This window comes from Molossus molossus, unplaced genomic scaffold (assembly GCF_014108415.1).
Source record: "Molossus molossus isolate mMolMol1 unplaced genomic scaffold, mMolMol1.p scaffold_m16_p_22, whole genome shotgun sequence".
Classification (NCBI taxonomy): domain Eukaryota; kingdom Metazoa; phylum Chordata; class Mammalia; order Chiroptera; family Molossidae; genus Molossus; species Molossus molossus.
In genome coordinates, this window is record NW_023425358.1 from 2,924,314 (window position 1) to 2,942,285 (window position 17,972).

Consider the following 17,972-nt stretch of genomic DNA (forward strand, 5'->3'; position numbering starts at 1 on the left):
CCACCCACGAGCCACGGCCGGTTTGGCTCAGTGGTTAGAATGTTGGCCTGTGGACCAAAGTGTTAAGGGTTCGGTTCTGGCCAAGGGCATGTACCTCGGTTGCGGTTCATCCACAGACCTGGATGGGGCCACGTGGGAGGCAGCCAATCTGTGTGTCTCTCTCACGTCGATGTTTCTCTCTCCCACTCTATCTGAAGATAAATGGAAAAATATCCTCAGGTGAAGATTAAAGAAAAAAGTCTACCTACGAATCCTGATAACCCATCCTCCTAGCAAATAACTCTCAGCTTAATTCTTCAAACCCAGGACTTACTTTTATTTACTCACATCCTCCTCTTGAAAGTGACCTCCCGGTGGGAGCTGGGGGAGGGGTGCTGACCCGCGTTGCCCCCGGCGCTGCCGTGCGCAGAACAGCGCTGTGCGCCTTGAACAGCGCTCTCGAGCTGTCTGCACCACAGTTTCATCACGTGTGAGTGGCACACCGTAGTCCCCACCAACCACATGGCTCTCGAGATTAAATTTAGACGGTAGCTGTAAATCACACGGCCGTCATAGGTATCCCATTAATGCTCGCTTCCTTCTCTCCCAACCCCTGCCTGTCGAAGTGGCCGCACAGTGATCTCCCTGGAGGGCTGGGGCCATGCTTTCTGTCTTTACATCCACAGCCCTAATCCAGCGTCTGCAGCAGAGTTTGACACAATATAAGCTCGTGCGAGGAACAAACAGACGCGTTGTCAAGGACGGGCTAAGAAAGCAGTGAGGTCATGTTTGGTAGCAAGTCCCATGGACGAGCATCCCTGCACTTGACCTCACCATGGTCCAGAAACAGCAGCCACTGCGCTGATGTCCTGTTGCTCAGAGGGACACGTGGCCGTGGCTGCACCCACGCTTCCAGTCCACGCCCCCTCCTCCCAGCTATGGGACCTGGCCCATGGGTGCAGTGAGGGAAAGGGTGGTTCCTACCTGCAGGGGTCGAGTAGGACTGAATGAGATTGTCTCCATGTCCATGCTGAGGCCCGGCCTGCCCCGTAAGCGCCCAGCACACCTTGACTGATACAGCACGTGTGTGCAGCGGAGCAGAATGGTCACCGTGGGCCCACTGGGGCTGTGAGTCAGAGCCTCTCATAGAGCTTTGGGCTGAAACCAATTCAGGACTAAAAGTCATCTGTGCTTAAGTATGTGGGGCTGGTTTCAGTGGTTTAGCGAGGAAGGAGCTGGAAATGGAAAGAGGAAAATATTAGTCCTCCATCCTGAAATGACTCCTCGGTTCCATCTGTTGCTCCCCAGCCCTGTTTCGGGGGATTCTGTCTTAAATCCCACCTGCCAGTCGTTGCACCGAGTCTCGCTGCGAAGGCCTTACCTCTGGCCCTCGCGAGGCCCAGGGCCCTCAGGTTTCCGGAGGAGGCTGGGCAGGTCGAGTCCCAGCTGTGCCGCTGGCCTGGGCCGTTCTGCGAGCTAGACAGGCCTTCCAGCCTCCCTGTCGTCTCCCTTCCTCCCCTGTGAAATGACTGTCCCAGCGGCAGCTGCCTGCCTCACCGGGCTGTCCGGAGGGCCCGGAAGTGATCACAGGAGAGTGTAAGGGAAGTCAGGCGGGCAGGGCCATGCGCCCTTCTGTCGGGGAGCTCAGACTTGGCCCTCGGCATGTCCTGCACCACCTCTTGCGTCTGTGTCTCCTGCAGATGCCCCTCCCTGCCACACCCTGGAGCCCTCCACAGGGGCTCCTGTGTCTGTACTCACCTCCCAGCCTCCAGGTGCCCCACAGGGAACAGCCTCTTTTGTTCAGTAGACACCTTTGCCCCCAAGCCAGCTGTCCTTCCTCTGCAGGGACACAGATTCTGCACAACAGACAGCAGCCCTCCGGGGTGCCTGGTTTCCATGGTTTTCTATAGAACCTGTAGAGTCAGAGACTGACATCTTCACCATGACACAGCTGAGCTGCTGGTGAGGGCACTGCCCACACGCCACTCCTGGGCGTCCCTTGGAGGAGGGACGCGTGTGAACGCATGCAGAATGGTCGAGTTCTGGGGAGGAGACGGCCCAAAAAACGTACATCACGGCCTTGTTTATTGAGTACCTACTATAGGCAGGGGACCGTGCCAAGTGCCAGTCTAATACTCTCGATCTCATTTCATTGATTTGGGGTTCCCTGTGTCCCCAGTTTGCTGTGTGTCTTTGGGCGAAACAGAGGTAGCTTCTGATCCTGTTTCTCAGGGAATAATAATAGTTCATCATGGACAAGAGACTGACCTTTGGAAACATTATTCTGTTTCCTCGGGCAGTAGTTCCGAAGGCAGAGGTTGAATCACTCTGCAGAGAGGGGTAAGGCCCGGGGAGCACACGTAACTTGGGCTCTCGGGACCACAGAGGGAACCGGGCCCTGGCAGCCTCCCGGGCCTGGTGGTGGCACATGCCCAGCACAGGGCTGCTTTTCTCCCCTTGGACGCCGTCAGGAGTGGGACACTGTCCCCCCGCTGATCGGAGCCTCGGGGACTCCCAGCTCCCTTCCTGAGGGGAGCTGCCGTCCGCCTGCCTCCCAGCAGTGGGGCGTGTGCCCCTCTCCAGAGAGCTGCCCAGCTGGCTCCGTCACCGCCACCGCAGGTGCCCACCACTGGCTGCGTCCCCTCCGCCCCTTTACCTGTGGGATTGCCTAGTCTGGGGAGCGTCCTCTCCCCCAGGTCCCAGCCACTGCTCAGGGCCCTCCCAAGTGCCTGTGGGTCATTTCAGCACAGAAGGGATCCGGGTCTTCTGATGCCCAGTCTTGAAGCATCTCTGTTAGCAGGGAACTAACATTCAATCTAGGAAAACAGCAAAGCTTGTTAGATGATACAATAGGATGTGCTCAGCTCTCAAATGCATGATCTGATGTTAATATTAACCTAATTAATAATTCTGCCCTGCAAGGTGTAGATGATGTCATCCCCACTTAAGAGACTTGGAAAATGAATGTTAGGATAATTAATCTGTCCACAGTCCCACAACTACTGAGTCTGGCTCCCACACATGTGCCCCTTTTACACTGCAAGCACTCCCCTTGGGCTCTGCGCGCAGACTCACGGACCCGGGGCGGGAAAGGCCCGTCTGGGGCCGAGGGACGCCCAGCAGAGACAAAGAGGAATGTGCTTTACGGTGTCCCCCCCAGTGGTCTCTGGGCGGGTTCCAGATTACGAACTCCCCCGCCCCAGCAGAGGCCAGAGTTTCAGCGCCTGTTGAGCAAGAAGAAAGCAAGCCTCTCTGTGTGGCTGCTGGGCTCTGCCCTGGAGTCCTCGGGGCCAGAGCAGCCTCTGCCTGCCGGCCACCCCTGGCAAAGCTGCTCCCGAGGCTCTCGTGGGTCGGAGGAGACAGTCCGCTGACAGGAGAGAGGGGGCTTCACGCAGGTGGAGTTCTTCAGCTGATGTCCCTCGTAAGCCCCAAGCAGCTCAGCAGCGTCCCCTTCTCTGATAAGTTTTATTAAAAAGAACAACAAAACCCACGGCGTCCTGTGGCCATGGGCTGGCCCTGGTGGGAGCACCCCCACACACAGGCCTGCTGTCCCCCTGATTGCTGGGGGTACAGGTCACAGCAGCGAGACCTCGGGCCACCAGCCCACTGACTGAAAGGGCTCGCGGCCGGGAGACTGATTCTGAGATGGGGTCTATGATCGATACATCCTCTCCATCAGGTCCACTTCCTCTGAAGGAGGGGCAGGGCCATCAGGTTCGCTGACTGACACCTCGCCAGTGCCTGCCTGCAGCTTCCTAGGAAGGGGGTCTGGGGGCCTTCAGACTGGACTCTGTTAAGCCGAGGTGCCCAGGCTCTTTGCAAGTCCATCTCACTGGCCTTGGTGACAAGAAGTAGTTGGAATTCCTTGTGTTAAAGTGACAGAACAAATTGTCTTGTTAAGTAGGAAAAGAGTATGGGGACGTTAGCATGAGTCTGGGCACAGGTGGAAGAAGGCTGGGCACATGAAGAACTTTCTGAGCACGAGGGCCATTAAGTAATCAAGAGACGTGTTGAACCCCCTCTTCTTGCCCTGGGCAAGCACGTCTTCATAGAACACAGTAAAAGCTTCTGATTTTTCCACCTAGAATTTCATTGCAAAGTAGCGTCTGTTATTCAGATGTGCCCTAAAAGAGTCCCTCCAGTTTGCTTGGTGGCACCGGTGGTCTCTTTAAATGTCTGGACTCACCAACCAGGAGCAGCAGGCGCTGGGCCCTCCTGCAGTCTGCGCTGCCGGCCCAGAGAGATCTGGGGAAGAGCCGGGCGTGTGGTCACTGGCCACCTTTTGGTTGCGGTCACAGTATTAGACGTGGAAAATTCAACAAACAATATCCTAGAGGTTAAGAACATTTCCAAAAACCCCACGGTTAGCATTAAATGTTTCCAAATCAGAGACTGTCTTAGATACATGAAGGAAATTTAATACTTACATTTGGTTGCGCAGGGAGCGCCATCCACTTGGAGGATCACATACTTAACCTAGTACCTTCTCTCTTCCTACACGAACAAGTCGCTGGTCCCGCGGAACCAATGTCCTGAGCGAAGGTGCTCCGTGTCCTCCAGCAATCCAACGTCAACTGTTCGAAAGCTCAACAAATCAATCTTCTGCCTGATTAAATCAAAGTTTTACTATTTCGAGGGAATATATTTCCATTTCTACTAGTATCCATGCTCCCTGTTGTTTCTTACTTCGGCATTCAGATAGCTGAGCTTTGTCAGTTCAGTCAAGCAGGGACTAGGTGGTCCTCTGAAGGCACGTGAGATGCAGCCCGGGGGTTGGCAGCCTGTCCCGCTGAGCCAGGGATGGCTCGAGTGGTTACTGAGCTCAGGATTGAGTGAGTGGGGACCTGAAGGAACTCCTTGGACAGGAAATAGGAGCTCAGTGGGTAGGTTAGAAGAAAGGTCTGGCTTACAAACAGCAAGACAAGGAATCAAAGTCAAGTTAGCGGGAAACTTGAGGAACACGGTGCCCCACGGCTCGACCAAGTACCTCCTGACGACACTTGTTCCAGCTGTTAGCCCAGACCCCAGGTTCTCCAGGGACAATAACTGAGCTCATCAGCCACCACCACCCCAACCCGACTTATCTCTACTACATCCTCATTCAAGGTGTCCCTACATCCACACAGGCATTCAAGCTACCGTTCTCATCAGTCTCCGAGATTCATTCATCAATAACCCAAACATCCTTCCCAACACCCCATCCTCACTGTTCAGCCTCCCAGGGCCCCCTTTCTGATACCGACAAGTCTAAATATTTACCGGCATAGGCATCGTCTCCCTCAGACCCACCCTCACATGCGGTTCCAGCCGCTTCTCGGACCTGCCGCTCCTTAGGGTTTCCCGCTGCGTAGGGTAGTCAGGTCCACGCTCCCTGAAGTGGCACAGACACCTTGAGCTGCCCCTGCCTGCCTTCCAGCTTCCCCACCTGTGCTCCAGCAGCGCTGAACTCGAACTGCCCTGCACACACAGTGCCGTCTCTCGCCTTGTGCACTAGCTCTTGCCTGCTCTCCACTCCCGCTGACCTCCTCCCCTCCCCCTCTAGCCAGCTCTTACTTGCTTTTAAGATCCAGATCAAGCATTATTTCTTTAAGGACAGAGTCCCAAACTTTCTCAGTTCACAGCATCCTTAGGGTCTCAGTCATGTTTGCATAGAACTTAGAGGGCAACATAAAAACCTAATAGTTCATTTAGTAGTTAGATCCAAAGACCTTAATGAGCATTTATCTCCTAACAACTTAAGGGCCATGTGAAAAATTAGTACCCATAATTGAAACACAGTAGTATTTTTATTTAATCCTTTTTTATATATATATATCTGTTTTTATTGATTTTTGAGAGAGAGAGGAAGGAGGAAAGAGATTGAAACATCAATGTGAGAGAGAAACATCACTCTGCTGCCCCCTGCTGGGGATCGAGCCCACAACCCAGGCATGTGCCCTGACTAGGAATTGAACCAGGACCTCTCAGTCCATGGGGCAACTTTCAATCCACTGAGCCACACGGGCTGGGCTTTTATTTCATTCTTAAATAACCACAACTACTTACTAATAGGATGTGTGTTTCTGCTGGGCACTGCACAACTGCTGAGACCTTGGAATCGGTTTGGGCATTGCCACCCTCATGTCCTGTTCCACACTGGCTTTCACTGGGCACTTGCTTCTTATTACAGCATCTTCAAAACCCCCAGTTCTCAAAGGTATGAAATCAAGGGGAATGCAGCACCATCCAACATTGAAACTGCGACTACCTTGAGCTTATGGGATGTCCAACAGGTGATTATAGCTGTTTCCCTCATGGCATCTCTGAGTTCGCGGCGGCATCCTGACCTAGAGTAGCAATGTGTACAGTTTGTGAACCTCAGCCCCAGAAACCCCCTCACAGAGTTAGCACCCCTCGTGCACCGTGCACAGCTCCGTATGGCCATTACCACAGCGCGTCGTGAGAAGCTGCTTGAATGTCTGTTTCTCCCCGTAAGACTATGACTTCTACAGGGGTGGGCAAAAGTAGGTTAATAATAATAAATGATTTGCCCTGGCCGGTTTTTCTCAGTGGTTAGAGCGTCAGCCTGGGGACCAATGAGTCACGGATTTGATTCTGGTCAAGGGCACATACCTCGGTTTCTATTTGTCCCCAGCCCGGTTGGGGTCATGTGGGAGGCAACCAGTCAATGTGTCCCTTTCACATCGATGTTTCTCTCTCTGTGTGTCACTTCCTCTCTCTCCCTCCCACTCTATCTGAACAAAAATGGAAAAATGTCCTCAGGTGAGAATAAAATAATAATAATAATAAATACTATAATCTTTAATGAATAATAATACAAGAATAAACTGTTTCTCATCTGCAAGCCTACTTTTGCTCACCCCTGCATACCAACAAGAACCGTTCTTTCCTCTTTGTATTCCCAGGGTTAGCACAGTGCCTGGCAAAGAGCTGGTGTCCAGCTGGGAGGATCTGACCTACCAAGGGGGTCAGAACCACAGTGGACCCCAGCGAACCAGGGTGTTTGCAGACGAAATCCTGTTGGATGACAAACAGGAAATTCCAGTCTAGCTCTGAACTGTGGTTCTGAGAGGGAGTGAGAATCCTGCTGGACCTGGAACTGGGACCAGCCTGAATCTACCAGCCAGGCATGAATCCAGCGAAGGGAACCAGATGCTATGGTCTCTGAAGGGGCACCAGCCAGTGAAACTTCAGACCAGAGAGCTAGAGCCAATATATCTTGGCTTTTATTTGGTTTCCTAGTAAGAGTTCTTTGTGAGGGAGAAGGAAGGTAGAAAGAAGGAAGGAAAGAGGGGGGAAGGAAGGAAGAAAGAACAGAAGGAAGGAAAGAGGGAGAGAAGGGGAGAGGGAGAGGGGGAGGAGGAAAAGCTGCTTTGAGAATTTTCCTTTCCAAACCTCCTTTAAAGTCACGAAGCATCTCTACCCTGGTGGTTAGGCAGAGCTGGGACCCTGGGGCCAGACCCATCTGGAGCCCAGAATATAACAGCTGAGGGCACAGCCGGAGGGAGCAAGGACGTCCGTGGGTGCTGCTGGGTCCTTCCAGTTTGGCCGATCTCTTCACAGCTGCTTGCCTGATTTTTTGATGAGTGGTTACTTTTATGTCTTCTGTGCTGTTCTTCCTCATTGCAGGGCGTGAGAATTTGCATAATTATTGTTTCATATTCTGCTAAGAATAAACCCTCAACATAATTGGGGCGGGCAGGCAGGCCCAGGATCAGAAGTCAAATGTATGTTCTCACACGAGAAAACCTCCGCAGTATGCATATGTCTCACTGATTCTAACTACGGAGGTCCAGCTAAATGATTTGGGTTTAAAGGGCTACTCATCTTTTATCTGCTCAAGGTCGCCAACTGTCTCTGCCAACTCTGAGTCACGCTAAAGGTGGCAGCCACTGAAGCTCAACCTGATACCTGGGGTTCACCCTGCACACCCCACCGCACAGCACGGGACCTATGGGGAGGGACTGTGGAGGGGGAGCTCTAATGAACAGTCTTTTTCAGTGAGGTGGAGACGGGAGATGTGTTCTGCCACTTGCCATGTTCAGTCTGTTCTGTGGGCAGAGCTCTGGAAACAAAATGCACCCAAACTGTCCTCAGCCTGAGAACTCTGCCTGAGGCTCGTTAGGGAAGCTGGGATGTTACACCTGCTGGGACCTCCTGCTTAGGGAATCACACATCCCTGCATCAGAACACTACCTACCTACCAGAAGCTTTCAAAACATCAAAAAACTAAACAGCCCTGGCTCAGTGGTTAAGAGCGTCGGCCCGCAGACCAATGGGTTGCGGGTTCGATTCCGGTCAAGGGCGCTTACCTCGGTTGCAGTTCATCCCCAGCCCTGGTCGGGGTTGTGCGGGAGGCAACCAGTCAACGTGTCCCTCTCAGGTCGATGTTTTCTGTCTCTCCCTCTCTCCTTCCCCTGTCCCCCACTCTACCTGAAGATAAATAGAAAAATATCCTTAGGTGAGGATTACAAAAAAAAAAGCTTTATAGCACATACTGCCAGGAAGTTCCGTCTGATCACTAACTCCAGGCCTTTGTGCTGTTGATAAAGCTTATTTTATCTCAGCTAACCTTTGCTAGAGAACCTTTCTCTAGTTTTGCTAGAGAAGGTGCCTCAGATGCAATAACCTTTCATAAAATGTTTTTTTAATTTTATTTTTCAATGATAGTTGACATTCAATATTTTTTTATATTAGTTTCAGGTGTACTGCAGAGTGGTTAGGCAATTATATAATTTACAAAGTGATCCCCCTGATAATTTAAATACCCACCTGGCACCATACATAGTTATTATATTATTGACTATCTTCTCTATGTTGAAATTTACATCCCCATGACTGTCTTGTAACTACCAACATGTACTTCTTAATCCCTTCACCTTTCTATCCAGCCCCCAAATACCCTCCCATCTGGCAACCATCACTTTGTTAGCTTATCTATGAGTTTGTTTCTATTTTATTTGGTCGTTTATTCTGTTCTTTAGATTCTGCATATAATGAAATCATATGGTACTTATATTTCTCTGGCTGACTTATTTCACTTGGCACAATACTCTCTATGTCCATCCATGTTGTTGCAAATTGTAAGATTTCATTCTTTTTTATGACCAAGTAATATTCATTGCATATATGTACCAAAACTTCTTTTCTTTTTAAATCCTCACCCAAGAATATTTTTTTTCCATTTATCTTTAGATAGAGTGGGAGGGAGGAGGAGGAGAGAGAGAGAGAGAGAAACATTCATATGAGAGAGAAACATGGATTGGTTGCCTCCCACACAACCCTGACCAGGGCCGGGGACTGAACTAAAACCAAGGTACGTGCCCTGGACCAAAATCAAAGCCGTGACTCTTTGGTCCGCAGGGGCCAAACTGGCCAGGGCATGTACCAAAACCTCGTGATCCACTCATCAATTGGTATACACTTGAGTCGCTTCCATATCTTGGTTACTATAAATAACGCTGCAATGAGCATGGGTGCATATATATATATTTTTTTTATTAATGTTTTGGATTTCTTTGGACACATTCCCAGTCATTAGGCACTTCACTTTTAATTTTTTGAGGAACCTCCACACTGCTTTCCACAGTGGCTGCACCAGTCTGCATTCCCAACAGCAGTGCAGGAGGGTCCCCTCTTCTCTACATCCTCTCAACACTTGTTGCTTGATGTATTGATGGTGGCCATTCTGGCAGGTGTGAGGTGATACCTCACTGTGGTTTTAATGTGCATTTCTATGATTACTGACAGTTGAACATCTTTTCATATGTCTGTTGGCCATCTGTATGTCTTCTTTGGAGAACTGTGTATTCAGATCTTCTGTTCATTTGTTAATTGGATTGACTTTCTGTGTGTGTTAACTTGTATGAGTTCTATATGAATTTTGGTTATGGATCCTTTATCTGATGTATCATTGGCAAATGTCTTCTACTATTCACTAGATTGTGTTTTCATTTTGTTTATGGTTTCCTTTGCTGTGCAAAAACTTTTCATTTTAATGTAGTCCCATCTGTTAACTTTTTGTTTGTTTCCCTTGCTCGAGGAGATATATCAGAAAAAATATTGCTAAGAGAAATGTCAGAGACTTGACTGCCTATCTTTTCTCCTAGGAGTTTTATGGTTTTAAATCTTACATTTAACTTTTTAATCCATATTGAGTTTATTCTTGTATATGGTGTAAGAAGGTGATCTAGGTTCATTTATTGTATATATCTGTCCAATTTTCCTAACACCATTTACTAAATAGACTGTCTTTACCCCATTGTATATTCTTGCCTTTTTTGTCATATATTAATTGACCATGTAGGCATAGATTTATTCCCATGCTGTCTCTTCTGTTCTATTGATCTGTATGTCTGTATATATGTCAGTACCGTGCTGTTTTGATTATTGTTGCCTTGTAGTATAGTTTGATATTAGCTGGTGTGATACCTCCTACTTTGTTCTTCTTTCTCAAGATTGCTGGGGCTATATAGGTCTTTTGTGGTTCCACATAAGTTTTTGGATTTTTTTGTTCTACTTCTATGAAGGACACCATTGGTATTTTGGCAGAAATTGCATTAAATGTGTAGATTTCTTTGGGTAGTATAGGCATTTTAATAATGTATATTCTTCCAATCCATAAACGCGGTAAATGCTTGCATTTGTTTTTACCTTCAATTTCTTTCTTCAGTATCTTATAATTTTCTTTACCTCCTAGGTTTAATTTATTCCTAGGTTGTTTTTCTTTGTTTGGTTGGTTGGTTGGTTGGTTGGTTTTTTTAAGGCAATTGAAAATGGATTATTTTCTTAGTTTCTCTTTCTGAAAGTTCATCATTAGTGTATAAGATGCAATCAATTTATGAGTATTCATTCTGTATCCCACTAATTATTAAATTCATTTATCAGTTCTAATAGTTTTTTGGTGGAGTCTTTAGGGTTCTCTCTATATAGAATCATATCATCTGCAAATAATGACAGTTTTACTTCTCCCTTTCCAATTTGGATGCTTTTTATTTCTGTTTTTTATCTGATTGCTGTGGCTAGTACTTCCAATACTAAGTTTAATACAAGTGGTGAAAGTGGATATTCTTATCTTGTTTCTGATCTTAAGGAAAATTATTTTAGCATTTCCCTGTTGAGTATGATGTTAGCTGTGGGTTTGTCATATATGGCCTTTATTATGTTGAGATATGTTTCCTCTATTTCCACTTTGCTAAGAGTTTTTATCATAAATGGGTGCTGAATTTTCTGCATCTATTGATATGATCATATGATTTTATTCTTTCTTTTGTTTATGTGGTATATGACATTAATTAATTTGCAGATAGTGTGCCAGTCTTGCATACCAGGAATAAATCCCATTTGATCATGGTGTATGGTCTTTTTAATAGTTTGCTAATATTTTGCTGAGGATGTTTACATCTGTGTTCATCAAAGATATTGGCCTATAATTTTCTATTTTTGTAATGTCTTTCTCATGTTTTGTAATCAGAATAATGCTGGCCTTGCAAAATGAGCTTGGAAGGCTTCCCTGTTCTTGAATTTTTTGGAATAGTTTCAGAAGAATAGGTGTTACTCCCATAAAATTGAAGACCTCTCAGACTTGTCTTCTTTAGAAAGAAGAATTTGAATTTCCAGAAACTGTTATCATAGCCTTATTACCCTAACCCTTCATTATCTTTCTCAGTTGCAGTTTTGAACCCTCTCCAAAACTTGTCTTTTGAGTTACAGAGACCATGCCATAATTAGACTTGTCATTTCCAGAGGAGACTCCTAGTGCTTAAAGAAAAATACATTTCAGTAGGGTATATTGCATTGGGGAAAGGGCCTAGAAAAAAGGAAGAAATTGGATCCTTTATATAAATAGCACATTGTACCGCAAATGAGTTTTCCTTTTCTCAACTGTTTTTTAAACAACATGTCTTTTTAATTAATTTAATCCCTCGTAGATTCTAACCTCTAAAAGACTATGATTTGCATTCTTCTGCGGGTACACGGCTTCTGGATCCAAACAAAGGCAAGCTGTGTGGTCTCCGGTTGTCTAGTAAACAGTAGAGGAAACGGGCTGGGAACAGGGCAGAGATTAAGCACCTTTTCCAGGTGTGGGAGTGGGGTGGGAGCAGACATTTGTTTTCCCATCTTGTCCTTAGCAGCTTCCGTCCTGAGAAATTCTGTTCCGAGGGTACAGAGCATTGGTGTTGCTTCTTCATGACTTCATCTCACTGTGAGAAGGCGTGTCTTCTATAATGATGTTCTACTTAGCTGTGCAGGTTTCTTTCTCCTGATCAGTTGGTATTTGTGCTCAGATTTTCGGGAGGGAGAAGAAGGCATTTCTCGGGCAGTGGAGCAGAGCATGCGTCCGGCTCACTCAGCCACCACCTTCCCCAGGCTGCCTCAGCACCTTACGTTACTTCCTGCCCCTGATTTCCCTGAGCAGAGCGAAGAGCCTGGGTCATAGACGGTTTCTGAGGTGCCTTCCGATCTGACCCTCTGGTTCTCACAGCATCAGCGTTCTAATCACCCCGTGGAGGGGCCAGGAAAAGGAAAGAGGAGTTGGCTCAGCAGCCGATCAGGAAAAGGAAACTTTGGAAGAGTTCTGGTTGACCTAGAAGTCCCTCCCCTCCCTTCGCTCTCCCAGGACCCAGAATCAGTGCAGTGTAAGGGGACGGAGCGAGTTCAGGGGTCTCTCCCCCAGATGAACACTGTTCAAGCACTTGCCCTGGGTGTCCTTCACTGCCACAGCCCCAGACACCCCGCCCCACCCAGAGGAGACTGCATCTTCAGGTCTCACCTAGATGCCACATCTTCCCTGAAGCTTACCCTGACCGTTCAGCCAGGTTCTGTCTCCCTGTCCTGTGCTATGGTTCCCCGTACTTTCTCTTCATTGTCCTGACCACAGATATAATGAAATAAAAAGTAATAATTATCTGTACAAATTAAGGTTTTTATGCCTGCTCGGCTGAAATTGTTTTTCAGTGCATTCCTAGAGCCTACACAGTGCTGACAAAGGAATAGCAATTCAGGATTTCCTGGGTGAGCATAAGAGGGGTCCACGCAGCGATGGAGGAGCCGCAAAGCGGGGTGCACACCCAGAACTCTCGGGCTCTGGGAGACCATTCTGAACTTTCGGCAGCGCTCTGCTGCGTGCTTGCACCCAAGGGTCTCGCGCCGTCGCCACCCTTGTTTCTCCAGTGGCAGGAAGGAGGGCAGCACTGCCCTGGCCCCTGGCCCCTGGACCCCGGACCCCGAGGCGTAGTGACATGCTTGGAGATCATGGGTGCAGCCTGGGGCTGTGCTGGTGGTTGGAGGTGGGTGGGAGGAGGCACTGATCTGAACCAAACAAATGTCCTTGTGAGCGTTTGGCCCCACTCCCTAGCACATTTTGCCAGGGTCTACAAATAAAAAAACAGCCTTCTATAAGGGATCCGGGTCAGTAAGAGTGAGCACATGAAAATGAAAGAGGGAAAACCAAGACATGACAACCTTTGGGAAGCAGAAATAAAACTCTAGTGTGGAACCTGCTGAAAATAGACTGCAGGCGCTGACAGGCTGCAAGAGGACCCCGTGCTGATCACCTGAAAATGATGCCAAGTGCTGTCCCCAAGCCTCGCTGTGACCCTGGGGGGTCCTGCTGCAGGCCCCTGCCCCCACTGGGAGGCTCTGACCTGGCTCACCTCACACGCAGCTCTTGCCACTGCACGAGAAGAGCTGATGGGAGGCTAAAAATACTAACAATAGAATTTTGATTTCTTCTTCCAGACAAAAAGCCTTGGCATCCACAGGAGGAAGAAGTGTTCAGGCGGCATGTGACTGGTTGGTATAAAATAAATAAATTGAGAAAATGTCATGTAATTAACTCTAAGTGTATGTGGATGTGCAGGGATATGCAGCCTGTTTAATGAACCTGGGTGTGTGTCCTTAGAGAGAAGGGGGACAAAGGGTCAAAGACCATGTGACTAGAGCATTTATCAGCCATTCGCTGCCTCCTGGCCCTGGCCCGGGTGTGCCTCTCCTGGACAGAGGCTGAAGAAGCGCACAGCATCTCCAAGAGGGAGTCCCTATCACAATAGCTGCTTTCCCTCCAGCCACTTAAAGATACAATTTAACTGGATGCTGTGCAAATCATTTTAGGAAAAAACCTGCCTACCTTTCAGGGTGTCACTCCCAGGGCGACCGACGGGCACCCTCCGAAGCCCCCCTTGTCTTTGGAGGCGCATGGGTTTGCTCAGACTGAACTCGGGCACGACCAGGGTGAAGCTGCCCTGATTAGGAAAGGAGTCGGGTCCCCCTGAGAATGCTCCTGGAGAGCGATTCGGGTTTGGGGACCGTGGGCTGGGGTGCACTGTGACAGGCGGGGAAGCAGCTGTGTCTGAGGCTCCGTTACACAGTGTGAGCTTGGAGGGCAGAGGTTTGAAGCACAAGGGAAAGCCTAGGCCAGAAGCTACGAGGGGGTCTGTCTCTGAGTCCTACGTCCCTCCTACTCTCCTCAAGCAAGGCTGCCCAGCTCTCTTGTCCCTTGCAGGTTATTCTCCCACGTGGGTGACCCCTTCCTGGACGACCCCCTGCCCCGGGAGTACGTGCTCTACCTCCGCCCCACCGGCCCCCTAGCACAGAAGCTCTCGGACTTCTGGCAGCAGTCGAAGCAGCTCTGCGGGAAGAACAAGGCCCACAACATCTTCCCGCACATCACCCTCTGCCAGTTCTTCATGGTGAGTGGCAGCCCCGCCCCGCCCGGGACCCCGGTGCCCCCGCCAGCCTGCTGGGACTGGAGTCAGGGTCCGCAGAGTCTCAGGAAACTGGCAGAAAAAGTCCTGGGCTCCCAGCCTTGGACGGCCTTCAGGACATGGGTGCGGCTGTCGGCTAGTTACCCCAGCCCCTCGCTTTCACATCTGCCGAGGCCCAGGAGGACTCAGGCTTGGTGTGCACTGTGCCGACCGCGAGCTCCGAGGGACCCGAGGGACCCGAGGGACAAGCCTGACCCGCCAAGGGACACAGTGGTCGGCAGCCACAGCGGGAAAGGCTTCCCTCACCTGCCTCACCCACACCTGTGGTCTGCCTTTCCACTTTTACAAGGAAAGAGGAACTGGGGCTGGGAACGAGAAATGCAGCCGCAGTCAGGGGAAGAGTCGGCCACACAGCCAGGGTCTGCAGGGCTTCCCTCACCTGGCACTGCGACCTCGTCCATGAACCCAGCTACTTACTGATGGAATCAGACCTCTCTGACTACAGTAAATGCATCATCTGCGCTAGCGCTCTGTGGAGAGTTGGAGACGATGATTGGTACAGGCATACTCAAGACCAGGCAGGACGGTCGCACTCTGAGACACTATTCCATTTGTTCTCTCCCTCTCTCTTTAGATAAAAATATGTTCCTCACACTTTGTCTCTTACCAATCGCTCTGAAAATTAACGTGATTAGCATTTCTTCTTAGTCATCCCAGCCTCCTTTCCCAGCCCTTTCAGAAGCTGGGAGACCCCCCCCCAGCGCTCCGAGGAGGTGGGCGGACCATGCAGGGCTCTCCAAGCCTCTTTCTTCCTGGCTGTCACAGGAGAGGACGCACAGTCTGCTTTTTTTTTTATCCTCACCCGAGGACATTTTTGCATTTATCTTCAGATAGAGCAGGAGGGAGAGAGGGGGCAAGAGAGAGACAGAAACATCGATGTGAGAGAGACCCATCGACTGGTTGCCACTCACACAACCCCAACGAGGGCCAGGGACACACTGCAACCGAGGTGCGTGCCCTTAGCAGGAACCGAACCCAGAACTGTCTGGTCCGCGGGCGATGCTCTACCACTGAGCCAAACCGGCCAGGGCCAGCACAGTCCACTTTTGATCATCTGAGAGGAACAGAAAAGCACAGGTGAAGCCAAGCAGTAGAAAACACTGAAGAACTGACCTAGGATGCTGTGTTTTCCCCTCTGCACCCCTCCCTTCCCTCCTCCTCTGGGCCAGGCCTCCTGCGTTCGGGCTCGGCGCGGAGGGCACACTGGAGCGGGAGGGAGGGGGGCTGCCCGTTGCCCCGGGGTAATTCCCCAGGTGGGTGACCCCAGATCACTGGGAGTGTGCGGTCTCCCCCTCACAGCAGAAGCGCTGCTGCAGTAGGGCATGGTCAGCCTGCAGCCCTGGGCAGAGGCTGCAGCCGTTCACTGGCGCGAACATCCATCTCCCGTCTCTGAGCCTCCTGCTTCCCCTTCCAGTGTGAGGACAGCAAGGTGGACGCCCTAGGGGAGGCCCTGCAGACCACCGTCACTCGCTGGAAGTGTAAGTTCGCGGCCCCCCTGCCCCTGGAGCTCTACACCTCCTCCAACTTCATCGGCCTCTTCGTGAAGGAGGACAGCGCGGAGGTCCTCAAGAAGTTTGCCGCCGACTTCGCCGCGGAGGCTGCGTCGAAAACCGGTGAGCCGCCCTGCTGCCGGCCAGCGGGGAGGAGGGGGGCGGGAACTGCTGTGGAGGACAGGGATGCTGTCGGGGGTGGAGGGGCCTGCAGGAACGGGCAGAGCATGAGGGGAACACGGCCCTTCCCTGTAGAGCTCACTTCTGTGCTCCCTTCCACAGTATGAAACTACTGTCCTGTTAACTCCTGAGATAATGTCCAAGTTAAAGGAACACACACCTCTGTTCCCCCTTGAGCTATGAACGTATCCCTTGGCAGCACCACTTCAGAATTAAGGAATCTTCCTTTCACCCCAGGCCCCTCCCACGCAGGCATGGATCTGGGTCTCACAGTTGTGCCCGGGGACCCAGGGCTTCCTTGAGGGGGAGCCTAGCACAAGCAGTAGAACAGAACCACTCAGAACCAAATAATAAGACGATCCACTGAGCCAATGCGACAGGCCCCAAGCCCCAAAGGTCGTCCAAAGATGTGATGCCATCCACCTGTCTTCTGTTTTATGACCACCCCTACTTTAAGCAACTGAGATTTCCGCCAAAGGAACTAGCTGAGGGGGTGCTGGGGGGGTGTTGACTTGGGGACAGACGGAAAGCGGGGGAGTGTGTGAAGCAGACACGCGCACTGGCTGCCCAGAGCTCACCTGCTGGGGGACCCACTGACTCCCCTGGCTCCCTAGGAGCCGAGTCCCGGTCAGCAGGTATTCAGTGGGTACCTGCGGTGTGTGCCCACTGCGGCGGACGTCAGGCGGTTTCTCTTGGCCAGAGGCCAGCTGGGAACCCGGCTGAGGCACGGAGCTAACAGGCTCCAGAAGAGAAGGGCCACCGCGGGACAGAGCGGCTCCCCCTTCGCAGAAGGAAGGGGGATGTTGATCCTTGGAGGGAGGGAGGGAGGTCCCTGCAGGCCGGCTGCTGAGCACAGCGGGAGGGAGCTGGGTGTGCAGAGGGCAGTGTGGAGCCTCTGACCAGGGCGAGGGCCCAGCCCAGCTCGGTCCGAGTGGTGAATGCCACCCGGGAGGAGCCCCGGGCTGGCCAGCCCCCTTGTGTACAGGGCCATAGCCGGCAGCGCCTAGTAAAGCCCATGTTTGCCCCTGGTCTCCTGACCGTGGCCTAACCCTCACCTGCCTTCGCTGCTGCTGCTTTGCTGTTTTCACCCCCAGCTGGGGACTTCGCGCCCCGTCCCTCTTCCTGGAAAAGCCCCCAAGGAGGCCCAGGCCTCTGGAGAGTGTGCTGGGCCCAGCATCACGGAGGGACCCTGGGGAGGGCTTGCACCCAGGAACGCCTGCTTCTAAGTCCTCTCCTCCACGTCGGGGGTGGGCCCCCATAGCTGCCAGCCCGGGCACCCCTCTCCTCCTGGGCACCCCTTCTCCTCCTTCGGGAACCCCTCTCCTCCAGACCAGTGTCTGTCATTTCACAGGACCCCGCATTCCAGAGAGGTGGCCTAACAGGGAGGGAGGGTTCCCTGGGTCCACCCTTTCTCGGGGAAATGGCTTTTTCCCCCAGCAGCTCTCATCAAACCACTGAAACTCCCACACACACCAAAACTAATGCAGCCACAAAACCCAGACCTCTCAGAAATGAGCAAAGCAGGTCTCAGCCAGACTGCGCTGACTCTCTCGCTCTT

The 17,972-nt window shown here is 51.0% G+C and overlaps 1 protein-coding gene across 1 annotated transcript in view; it reads left to right on the forward strand.

Annotated features, from left to right (window-relative positions):
- The window catches only part of UBASH3B (ubiquitin associated and SH3 domain containing B), a 147,681-nt gene that overhangs the window by 83,686 nt on the left and 46,023 nt on the right, over positions 1–17,972 (forward strand). Inside the window, exons 2-4 of the mRNA XM_036277013.1 lie at positions 13,720–13,773; positions 14,483–14,669; positions 16,159–16,357. Coding sequence (XP_036132906.1) covers positions 13,720–13,773; positions 14,483–14,669; positions 16,159–16,357 — 440 coding nt within the window. The remainder of the gene's footprint in view (positions 1–13,719; positions 13,774–14,482; positions 14,670–16,158; positions 16,358–17,972) is intronic.